The sequence below is a fragment of the Crotalus tigris genome, unplaced genomic scaffold (genome assembly GCF_016545835.1).
Source record: "Crotalus tigris isolate CLP2741 ecotype Arizona unplaced genomic scaffold, ASM1654583v1 scf7180000017536.10889498, whole genome shotgun sequence".
In the NCBI taxonomy this organism is placed as follows: Eukaryota; Metazoa; Chordata; class Lepidosauria; order Squamata; family Viperidae; genus Crotalus; species Crotalus tigris.
This window is the reverse complement of record NW_024096460.1, coordinates 7022939-7035665: the sequence shown is the minus strand read 5'-3', so window position 1 is coordinate 7035665 and position 12727 is coordinate 7022939. Positions and strand designations below refer to the sequence as shown.

Here is a 12727-nt window from a genome sequence, read left to right as displayed (position 1 = left end):
AGGCATTATGTTTCCTAATGGCAGTTGTTGGTAAAAATGAGCAGGAAGGTGCTTATCGGTTTACCATAGGCATGTGTTTGGTCACCATGGCAACACAATGCTGGGCTGGATAGATCTTTATCTGAGACAGTAGTCTTTTCTTAGAATCTGGCCAATAAACCTGAGTACTTACAGAGCTTATGCCCATTTGAATGAATCAGTATCTTTGCTGGCTGATCTTTAAAAGCTAAGCAAGATCAGGCCGGAAGTAGTATTTCTGCCATATGTTTGTGTGTATATATTTGTGTCTCTGTATTTGAGGGATTGATTCATAGAAATGGTACTTTCTTGGGAGCCCATTATCATTTTTACATACTCTACACATTCTTTTAAATGAGCGACTATGAAACATGATAAAACTTTTACATTTATTTTTATTTGCTTTACCTATTTTAATTAAGTGATTATCAAGGGAATACAATCATGCCACTAAAACATACATGGTATAACACTATAAGCAATTATAAAATGCCATAAGAAAGGGAAAACTTAAGTAAATATCATAGAAACAACCAAAAAGAAAAAAAGATGGTGTTATTTAAAAATCAAAAGTCTCCTTAATTATGCTTTAAATAATTTTCTAAAATCTAATACATGCTGATTGAATTTCAGAGGGCAAAGAATTCTCTTTTTAAAAAAATAATTTTATTGAAGAAATTTTTAATGAGGTAAAAAGCATAAAAGAAATTAAGTATAACAAAGAAAAATGGTAAATAGTGAAAAAGAAAGTAGAAAAGAAAAAGAAAGAAAAAGAAACCAAAAAATGATAAAGTGATCTCTGATCTTCTTCACACTGTGTTCCCTCCTCATTTCTGTGTTCCCTCCTCTTTCTAAAGTTACATCATAATTTCCTTCTTCTACCCTTTCTAATCTTCCATAAGCTACCCTTTCTAATCTTCAAACCCCCAAATCACATTTTTCCCTTATTTTCAACAAAAGGTTTGTAAGACTTTCCTGTAAATGATAAATTCATCTTTCCCTAATCAAATAGGTTAATTTTGCTGTCTCTGCTATGCTCAGGGCATAGATGTGACATTATTGCCCAGTGTGTAAGTGAGTATCTGCCAACATTTGGCCTGCTGCATTCTGGAGTAATTGAAGATTCTTGATTGCCTCTAAGGCAATCCCAAGTGCTGATTGAATTTCATTAATCCAGATGAGTGGTGATGACAGCATGAGTTATGACATCCTCCTCTTCCATTAAGTTTGCAATTGGTACACCAGATGAAACTGGCAAAAGATTCAGTGGTCATATCCTCCACTTGTCCATCTAGCAGTAGTTCTGAATCTAGAAGGACTACAAGTCACAAGCTTGCTCCTTCAAGGCAGTGACATCCCATCAAGAAACATAAGTGGTGATATCAGGAAGTTCTGATAGACAAACAATAACTTCATTTAGCTTTAGCTAAGTTCAATTTCAGCTTATTTCATTCATTTACACCCTCTCCTATGTGACCCAGGTTAGCAGTGTATAATTGGATATCATCAACATACTGATACTAAACCTCAAACTGAACGGATGACTTTTCCAAGAAGCTTAATGTAGATATTGGAGAACAGAATTGTGCAGCCCCCCCCAAAAAAAGAGGGATGGCTGGCTAATCTCTTTTTGCCCTTAGCCACTGACAAATTGCCAGGAGAAATTGCCGGGTGAAATATCAACAACCTAAGATATGCAGATGATACCACTCTAATGGTAGAAAGTGAAGAGGAACTAAAGAGCCTCTTGATGCGGGTGAAGAAGGAGAGTGCAAAAGTTGGCTTGAAACTCAACATTAAGAAAACCTAGATCATGGCCTCCGGCCCTCTCAATTCCTGGCAAATAGATGGGGAAGAAATGGAGGTAGTGACAGATTTTATCTTCCTGGACTCCAAGATCACCGCAGATGGGGACTGCAGCCATGAAATAAAAAGACGCTTCTGGGGAGGAAAGCTATGGCAAATCTAGACAGCATATGAAAAAGCAGAGACATCACCCTGCCAACAAAAGTATGTATAGTCGAGGCCATGGTTTTCCCAGTTGCAATGTATGGCTGTGAAAGTTGGACCATAAGGCTGAGCGCCAAAGATTTGAGGCCTTTGAACTATGGTGCTGGAGAAGACTCCTGCAAGTCCCCTGGACTGCAAGGCGATCAAACCGGTCAGTCCTAGAGGAGATCAACCCTGACTGCTCTTTAGAAGGCCAGATCCTGAAGTTGAAACTCATTAGTTGGCCACCAAAGAGAAGAAAGGACTCACTGGAGAAGAGCCTAATGCTGGGAAAGATTGAGGATAATAGAAGAATGGGACGACAGAGAATGAGGTGGCTGGATGGAGTCACTGAAGCAGTAGGCGTGAGCTTAAATGGACTCCAGAAGATGGTAGAGGACAGGAAGGCCTGGAGGAATGTTGTCCATGGGTTCGCGATGGGTCAGACACGACTTTGCAACTAACAACAACAACTGACAAATTGCCCCACGAAGGAGGAGCAAAAGTACTACTACACAGTGTCTTCAACTCTTAACCGCTGTGAATATTTTAAGAATTATTTCAAGTTCTGAGATATTTTAAACAAAATTTTCACTTTCTAAAGAATTGAGTTCAGCTTACACAAATTAAATAGAAAAATTTTTAAGTTCAAACCTGGCTATTTCAATTGCAGTAATGTGGGAGAAAAAAATATTGTCATATGTTGGACATTATGGATTATATCAGTACCTATGCTCTTCCTTCTGAATGCTTCTTCATTGTTAAGTTGGACTTGGATTGGAGACTCTTTCAAATAGTAAGCCACTTAAAAGTAATCTCTATCAAATACAGTAATCTTCCAAAATTGTGTCCAAAAACATAATGTAAGAAGTCAATGGATCAGAAGAATAACAAAAAAGAGGATCTGTTGCTTTGTTGTTCTATCACAAGTGAATCACTACCCTTTTCCCCATATGTTCGCCCTATTTGTGCTTTCAAAGTGGAATCACTGCAACTTTCAACCAAAATATATAAAACATAACACAATGTAAGACATCTAAAAGCTTATTCTGATATGTATTTTAATCACTTTTGTGTATTGGTTTATGTTATACTTTCTGATTTACTTAGCAATAGTTTAAATTGCTGTACTACTGATGCCAGTTCTTCATTAACGTTTATTTTTTTTTTTAAATTATACTAGGAGAAACTGCTGAAAGTAAACTGGAATTCCCTAGGCAATGGATTCAAAGAGAACAACTAGAACACTACCACATAACCATCCCTTATCTTTTGAGTGGTAAACAGTGGAAACCAATAAAGAATCTTTATGAACAGGTAAGTTGTGTTTCAGCTATTCTTTTTGTAGCATCATTTCATGGATTATAGTACAGGGGTATATAGGACTAAATCTTTTTTTAATCTGAAGCAATATTTATCTCTTCTTTCCCCAAACTGAAGCACTCTACAATTTTGGGTGGGCAACCTAAGGAAATCGAATACATTAGAGTTTTCTCAGGTTGAAGCTAAACATATATTATCTGTCACTGTGCAGAATCAAATTCCTTACTTTCGGGATGTGATCACAGATACTTTTATTTTTCCTCAGAAAACTGTTCAGGAGAATAATTTCTTACGTTGGCTCATAGTTTTGGTTAGAAATTGTGGGCTTTTAACTTGCCCAAGTAAAAGTGCATTCTGATTTGAGGTGGAAAACCATATAAGATGTTAATATATTTTGTTTTATTATTTGTTAACCAATTAACAGGCTTTGCACAGATGTGGCAGAATCTCTCCAGATGACCTTGTATATCTAGCTTCTCAGCAAAAGGCACACAGACATGATGCATTTAGAATTATTCTCTTTTTATATTGTAGATAAAAAGAAAGTCATTCGTACACACAAAATATTGACATAATATGGTATATACCAGCAGTCCCCAATCTTTATAGGTTGGTGGCCTGGTGGGGGAGAGGGGAACTAGGCCGTGTGAGTGGTGAGCCAGTACACGCGTGCATGTACACACAGCTCGACTTGCGTACAAGACCAGAGACTTGTTCATGTGTGCCAGCCCACTGCTCGTGCAAGTTGAGCTTTGTGTATATGCATGCTGGCCTGCCACTCATGTAGCCCTATTGCAAATAGGCCATGGCCCGGGGATTGAGGACCCCTGGCATACACAAAAGATAAAAGCTATATAAAAGTCTGTATTCCAGGATTCATATTTTAAGCCTCTTCCTCCTGTTTTTCCAGGTCAATAGATATTTTGCATTCCTCTGTTGGTCTTCAGGAGTACCTGATCTGTTTTGACATAGCAGTTTTTCCCTTCTGAAGAGTGTTGCTGTCTTACTTGCTTCAATCCTTCTAGTAGAAGGAATTACCAGAACAAATAAAATGCCTACTGAAAATAAGATTGGTTGAATAATGAATTATAGTTTTACAACCGTTTGAAAACATTTTTTTTTTGCTCATATATATTTTTATACAACAAATACTTAGGATTACTTGCAGCACAATCCTATCTATAATTTAGTAAGAGATAAATTCCATTGTATTCAATCAGGTTTAGATGATTTTTCAGGAAGACTTCAGTCCTAACAATTATCCCTTGTACTGATTCATCTTTTGAAAGCTAAGTCGTAGTATTTGTTTGGATATATGTATGGACTGTACAATATACCCTTGATTTAAGGGCTTTGGGTTTACCAGATTTTGGATACAATAGATAAAATGTCTGTCTCTTGTAAGTTCTTCAGATGTATATAAACCCATTTCCATTTTACACATTTGTAACATACTGTATGTAAGAAATACACTTGAAAAATTCATTTAGATTCATTGACATTCTGCTTTTACAGGCACCCTTCATTTCATTTGTTTCTTAAACCAGATCAGTTTATATTTAAAGTTTATTTTTCTATAAAAGGAATATTTACCATTTTGAAAAATAAAACATGCTTACTAAAGGAGATTTAGACTTACACCTGGAATTATAAACAAGCTAACATATCTTATGTATTTAGTATCCATCTAAATGTATTTTTTGGTTGCTTAATTAGAAACAGATGGTCATCTTTGCTGTACTTTAGAGGTTTTCAAAAGTGATGAATACAGTATTGAAAGAGCTTCGGTATAACATTTTTCAGAGAAGAATGATAATGACATTCATGACATTAATTTGCTTTCCAATTGCTTGCAATTCAAGGTGAATGTTAAATAAAAATGCTGATTTAATACTGAGAGCGGCATGGAATAATAGTGCTCCCATTCCCTTGGAAACTGCAAATTTAATACAAAATATTCTTGTTGTGAGAAATTCAGCAAGGGACATATATGATGATTTATTACATTTTTATCATAAAAAAACTAATCTGCTAGCGTTTTAATATGAACCAGTTTGATTTAGACCAATCTGAGAAGAAGGTGATTCAGAAATATCACTATTTCCACTGTAGCTATGTATGGCCATGAAGCTTTTAACTTTGACGAAAATGAAGTTGAATCAGAGGAGGGAGCTCAAGAAACATTTCTGTCTAATCCAAGATTAACCAGAGTTATGAACATGCCAGGTGGCTTATAATCAGTGCTTTTTTTGTGAAAACAAAAGGTGCCGGAACTCACACACGTCATACAACCCACCTTGCCTACCCTACAAGGTTGCATCCAAAAAAGGTGCCAGAACTCTGTTCTGGGCGTTCTGTGACAAAAAAAGCCTTGCTTATAATACCTGGAGCTGAAAAAAAGTGGAACAGACTCTAGATCTATGACAGCAGAGATATATGTTTGCAGATAGTCCTCAAATTATGACCACAATTGATTCCACAATTTCCAATGCTAAGTGAGACATTTAAGTGAGTTTTGCTCTATTTTACGACCTTTCTTGTTAAATGAATCACTGCAATTGTTAATAACATGATTGTTAAGTTAGTATGGCTTCCCCATTGACTTTGTTTGTCAGAAGCTCACAAAAGGTGAGTCAACATCCAACTTGAGAATCCAGATAAAACTCCAGGTTTATTCCGTCTCTGAAAATCTTACTGTTTATTGAATACGCTGCAAGGTAATGTCAAAGCAAAACTAATTCTGAGGTTCCGACACCAATTTATAGACATAAATAATAATTTTCCCAACCAAACCCACAACATCTTACATAGTCCATATAACAAATTCACTTTGTTATGGGAACTGTCTGCTTCAAATCCACATCTGTTACGGTATACTTGAAAAGCTTCCAGGCTCTCACAGTTTTCAGCGGAATCTTAGAAGTTTCATTTCTCCATCTAACCCGCTTGAAAGTAACACCTTCCCCCCTTACTTTAAAGGCAAGTTGAAATTCAGAGGCGTGTAGCTGCCAAAGTTTCATCCTTGACAAGGTGGTCATATGACCTTGGGACACTGCAACTGTAATAAACCATTTGCCAAGCATCTGAATTTTGATCACGTGACCATGAGGATGCTGCAACATCATAAGTGTGAAAACCAGTCATGTCACTTTTTTCAGCGTTGTTGTAATTTTGAAGGGTCACTAAATGAACTGTTATAAATTGAGGACTATCTGTATTGACAGCAGAGTTGGCCAATGAGGATGCAACTTGGAGAGTAGGCAGAAGAGGAAGAATTAGACTTCCTGAAGTAATTAGAAATAGAGAAAGACTTGGAACAGACAAGAGGCAAGAGAACTAATAGTTAAACTACTTCAGAAAATGTCTGGTTACTGAAATTCAACAATTGCAACTTTTTGCTCTTGAGAATTCTGATTTAAAACTTAAGTCCTGTTTTTCTTACATCCTGTTTTACTATTGTGGTATCTACTTTTCTCCTACTTTATTGATATGATCTCCTGGCTTGTGCTCTCAAGCTGTTAATTCACTACTATGTGCTCTTCCTGTTACTTGACTGCAAGATTCTGACAGTAATAATCAGCCCTGACCATGACAGTGTTCTTCATATATGTTGATTTCTGCAGTATTTCATAATTCATAAAATATTAACTCAGCCATGTATAATTTTTAGAGCCATTGGCAACCCTGGCCTTTGATTATGTGCTTATGATCTTGCTCCAATAAGTGAGTAATACCGAAACAAAGCACTTACTAACATCAGGTCAAATGTAAATATAAGTTAAATTATTTCAGCAGTATTAAAATAATTACCTTATGTTTATAATACATTTTCCATTATGTTTCATTTGAAAATATAATTTTGCAAGGCTTTGGTGCATTACATACATGCTGTGTTATGCTTTCTTTCATTAAATTCTGGCAACCTAAGCTGAATATTTCACTTAAATGTGTTGTTCTTTATTCATACTTATAACTTCAGGTGGTATGATATAATTTCTTTTATCCCACCAGTCGACTGGTGATGAGGGAAAAAAGTGCCAGTTCTATTGCAGGTAGATCATTCTAGTGAAGAGATAAGGCTTCCTTCCTTCCTTCCTTCCTTCCTTCCTTCCTTCCTTCCTTCCTTCCTTCCTTCCTTCCTTCCTTCCTTCCTTCCTTCCTTCCTTCCTTCCTCCCTCCCTCCCTCCCTCCCTCCCTCCCTCCCTCCTGGCACTACAGGTTGGTGGTAGCAGTAGCAGCCCTAGGGTTAGTGGCTAAAAAGAATCAAGATAATGGTTACAGTATTAGGATTGAAACCATGCCCCTTTTGCATATGCATCAACATTGCAAGACTGCTCATATAAATTAAAGAAAAATAACACAGAATAATAGGGTTGGAGGGGACTTTGGATATCTTCTAATCCAACCCGCCGTTCAAGCAGGAGTAAAGTAAAGCTCTGAAGATATATTAAAGCTTTTTCCTCTAATAAGCCTCTGGTGGCATAGTGGTTAGAATGCAGTATTGCAGGCTAAGTCAGCTCATTTTCAGGAACTTATTCTCACCAGCTCAAGGTTGACTCAGCCTTCCATCCTTCCAAGGTCGGTAAAATGAGGACCCAGATTGTTGGAGGCAATATGCTGACTTTGTAAACTACTTAGTGAAGGCTGTAAAGCACTATGAAGCGGTATATAAGTGCTATTGCTATTGCTAATGTCACTATCCTCTGAGGTAAATATGGGGGCAGATGTATCTTCCGAATATGAGCGTGTGTGCCCAGAAAATCTCAGTCAAGTCTTCAAGTAATAGTTTCACAGCTTTAGAGAGTGAATTCAGACAGGATCTTGCCTCAATAGTCTTGCTGAATAATTTGTGCAGCCCTGGTAGATGTGCTTCCTTTTCCTCCAAAGATGCTATTTATACAAAAATATATATACTGGCACCAATAATAATTTCTTTTTACTAAAAAAAAAGTTTTTGAAGCAGATGTACCATCCTTTTCTTACCCACACAAACACAAAATATTATTTAAGACATTTTTATCTGAGCCTAGAAAAATGGTTTCTACTCTTTGTTGCAAACCCTACTTTTCACTAAAATGTGGCCTGAAGATGAAATTTTAAAGTAGTTTTGTTGGGAAGAATGTTAGTAATACAGAAATAGGGGAAAAAACTTTTCTTATGTTATCAGTTCAATTCCCTTAATTTTTTGAAATTAAAAGGCTATTAAAGTGAGTTTCCCAATGATTATTACAACACAAAATGCAGAGTGGCATGTCAGTTCTACTAGTTTCAAAAGAGAAGCTGATATAGACCGCAATATACAGACTTTAATACTTCTTTTAGGAGTATTGGATTAGACTACAGGTGCTATTATTCCCAGTTGTAGTCTACCATTTCTGGATAACACCAGTAGGTTGGGAAGGCTAGTATACAATATGACTAAAATACCAGTACATTACAAATTCATCCATTTGAATCACTCCAGTTCAGACACTGTGCATCTCACTTATATATCTCCCCTAGACGAGATGGGTGGCACACAAATCAATCAAACGAACAAACAAACAAACATTTTTTTCTTTATCAGGGTTTCTGTGTTAATATGGAAGAAAAAGTGAAGAAACCTGAAAGCTTATAATTGGAAATTTCGAAGTGGTGTCATCTCTTTTTCTATATTATTCCATGAAACAGAACAGTTGCACTCTAAATATGTAGATACCCTGAAATGTTAAGCTATACACATATTGATCTCAGTCGCAGCAACCTCTGCAAATTTTGCAATATATTTTGATGTTTTGGATTTCATGTAAATTATGGTTGTAATCCTTTACTCCTGCTCAGATAACCAATCTTGCTACTGCAGGGAAAATATTCTGGACCGATTGTAATTTAACCAGTTGCTTCCAAGGCCAGGCTAAGTAATATTTCTCTTCTGCTATTCTCATCTAGCACAAAGAAATTTGGTTGTTTCCAGCTTGGCTTGTGAAGATCGTTGGTTTCATCTTAGAGTGATCTTGGCTAAATCGTTCCCACTGCTCATCTTGCTGCTGTAGCTGAAAACTCTTCCAAGTTTCATATAAGGCTGTTTCCTGATAAGAATATCTCTGTAGCACTTCTATTGAGCTACTTTCTGTGTGATACTATATGTGCTATTCTCTTAATTGAAGTCTTAATATTATCATAAAATACAATTTGCTCTCGCTTAAGAATACAGCAAAAGTCTGGAATGCCCCACAGCCTTAACAATAGCTTGAAGTTAGAAATAATTTGATACAAGTTGTAGAGCATAATATACTATAAAGTACAGTGTTCATTCATGCAGGATTCATTTAGTTTTTTCATTGCTGTTCTAAACCGTGTTCCTTTTATATAGATGCTCACAAAGTCAATCTTTATGATTGTTCTTAAATAGATGAAGCTTGGTGTGATGGTTAAGGTGTTGGACCAGAAACTGGGGGACCTTGAATTGTAGTTTGTCTTTAAATACAGAAGTTGACTGGGTGACTTTGAGCCAGTCTCCCATAACAGGATTGTTTATGTAAGAAGAAATGGAGAGAACATTGTTCATTCTGCCTTGAGTTTTATAAAATAAAAGTCAGGATATTAAGTTCATTCCATCCATGTCTGCACTAGGCTTCTCCTTCACGGCTGAGTTAAATTGCTCTTCATTTTAGGCCAGGAGGAGGTTGCATCAGCTTGTAAAGTGTTGTCTTCACTGACAGTCTCTATCTGCCAATGGCATGATGCCAACAAATGGTGCTATCCTTTTGTATAGCATTCTAGGCACTTTAGAGACAGAGGCTGGTTGATACCAAGGGTTGTTTTTTTTCCCCTCCCATCAAACATCATGAACTGGTGGGAAAATGCCCACTAATTGCTTTTTTAATTTGGTGTGGAGGCTAAGGGTAAAAGGCAAGTGTGGAAGATAGTACTTTAAAAAATTAAGCTATCTTTCAATATTTTCTTGATTTTTATGAAAGTCATTTGATACTCAAAGAAAATTGACTGTCATCTGATAATTAGGCTTAATTTGGACAGGAATTTAGCATTATTCTGGAATAATGCCTTGACATATTCCTCCCCCCCCCCAAAAGAGCATCAGCTTGTTTATTTAACAGTATTTGCAATCTGTTAGAGTCTCAGAAAACTTTGGGAAATGTCTAATACAAAGAGAAATAAAAAAGAAAACAACATAGCAATAAAACTGTACGATGGTGGAAAACTTCACATAATAAATGCCAACCCAATGTTTACTGAAATTCATCAACAGTAAGAATTGTTTCTGGCCATCTCTCCTCCCTTTGTAATCTATTATGTTTGGTATGTAAAATATGACCCTATCACTGATTTATATCACTGTAGGTAGGACAATAAACTAGCAATACAATTTTTAGTTCTCTGAAAAATTTACTCAAGTCCTCAAGAATTAATGGTGATGGCCATATTTTCAGATCAGCAGAAGACCAGAGAACATGTACATGGTTTCTCCAATTCATAAGGATTGAGACTGGCCCATTGGGTGTAACTGCAGTGTTGCTGTTTTTAAAGTCCATCTGCTGGCTTGCAGTTTTCAAGTAGAATCTTATTATTCTTTCTGTGGGATTTTGAAACTGCTATGCCCATTTGCATAACAGCCCCAGCTGTTTATTGAGCTGTCCTCATTGCATCTCCTAACGCTTCTAGTTAGGCCTTCATATACTATTAGCTGTGAAGAAAATGACTTCTCCACACTCTAGCTGTGCACATTGCTCAGATGGTTGCTACTGCCATGATTTGTTGTGAAAGCACTATAGCACAAAGATTTAAAATATCCTCTTTTAAATAATAAACCTGAGGTTACATCCAATGGGGGACCCCGAGTATACATTCAGGCTGGCTTACAATTTGACAATAAGGGGTGGTGACATTTCCAAATTGATTTGAACATATCCCAATTAGAATTTCTCCACTCCTTATTTCTTCTTTCAACTTCCTCTGTTTCCCCCTTTTCTTCCCTATCGTGGCATTTGTCTAGGCTGCTTCTCAAATTACAAGGCTCTTTTTCCTCTTTGTAACAGTCACAGCCTTCCATCTCTCAAAAACAGTACTGTAAATGCATTGCTTGTTTTTCTTTTCTGTCAAAATCTTCCTGGAGTAAATTTTCTCTACGTCAAATATGCTTGAGTTAGGAAATTGCAAATCCTTATTGTTTTCAGTTCACTGGAGCCATTTTGAAAAACATCTAAAGCCTGGTGTATTAGCTAAGGTGCTGGGCTAGAAAACAGAATACCATGAGTTCTAGTTCTCTCTCAGGCATAAAAGCTGGTTGGGTGCTTTGGGCCAGTCATTATCTCCCAGTCCAACTCACCTCACAGCATTACTGTTGTGAGGAAATAGCAATTGAATTTTGAATTGACCAAAATAAAAAGGTGAGATAAAAATCAAATACATGAATACTTCTGAAGTATCTCATAAGTGGTGGACAATTTCAAAGGAACACATATGTCTAAACTTCCCTGTCCTGTTATGAAAACATTAGTACATTAACAATATGGTTCAGTTGTAACAATCATTCAATTTTTAAGCCTTTCTGCCTCCCTTGCTTTCCAAGCGCGCTCTCTCTCTGTCGCTCTTTCTGTCTCTCTCTCACACACACACAAAAAGATTCAATGGATACAAAAGGCAAGACAAGTGTTAAAATTCTATCCTCTCCCCATCCCAAGTTCTGCCAACTGTACTTGTTCAATGAATATTAACAGCTGGAAAGGATCAAAACAGTTGTTTATTTTCCAAAGCTGGCAGGTTACACTGAGTCACTGGTACACATTTTGGACAGAGAGGATCGCTGGTTTGAAAGAGGGGTCAAAGAGGCCATCTATGTCAAAATTAAACAGCCCTCTCTCAACGGAGGAGGAGGGATGTGACATCTCTCTTCAGTCTACAACACAGTCCTTTCAACAGTTCCAAGAAGGCTCCATACCCATTTGCACTACTCAGGTAACCCTGACAACATAGATAAGCTTCCAGGAGGCATCAACGACTCTCTAAAAGAATGCAAAGAACCAGCTGTCTGCAAGGAATATAAATTCTTCCATTCCCCACCATCCAGAGAGCTGGAGAAGCTTCTTGGATGAAAAGCAAAATGTCTTCAAAGAGAAAAAGGAAAGTCTAGTTGCCTCGTGAAAAAGCACCTTTGGGACAACTTTGGCAAACCTAGGAAAAATAGTTTATTTTTTCCAAATAAAAAGACTGACTTATTCAAAAAAGGCACTAGAAAGTTTCTACTTAGATTACTGCCAGCCTGCTAGGAGGAAAAAGAAACATTGAAATCCAGCATATGCTAAAGATGTAAGTTAATGTAAAAGATTAGGAGAAAGTAACATGAAATAAATTGAGAATCCCTCTGGTTGGATAAGCAAGCTGATGTGCATTCTGATCA

At 36.8% G+C, this 12727-nt stretch overlaps 1 protein-coding gene across 7 annotated transcripts in view; it reads left to right on the top strand.

Annotated features, from left to right (window-relative positions):
- Nucleotides 1-12727, top strand: part of ADAM12 (ADAM metallopeptidase domain 12) — a 281938-nt gene that overhangs the window by 18970 nt on the left and 250241 nt on the right. For all 7 annotated transcript variants that reach the window (XR_005556825.1, XM_039344430.1, XM_039344344.1 and 4 more), the window contains exon 2: nucleotides 3191-3324. Coding sequence is in view for 5 of the 7 variants with exons in the window: in XM_039344430.1 (XP_039200364.1) it covers nucleotides 3191-3324 (134 nt within the window). In the remaining 2 variants the exon portion in view is untranslated. The remainder of the gene's footprint in view (nucleotides 1-3190; nucleotides 3325-12727) is intronic.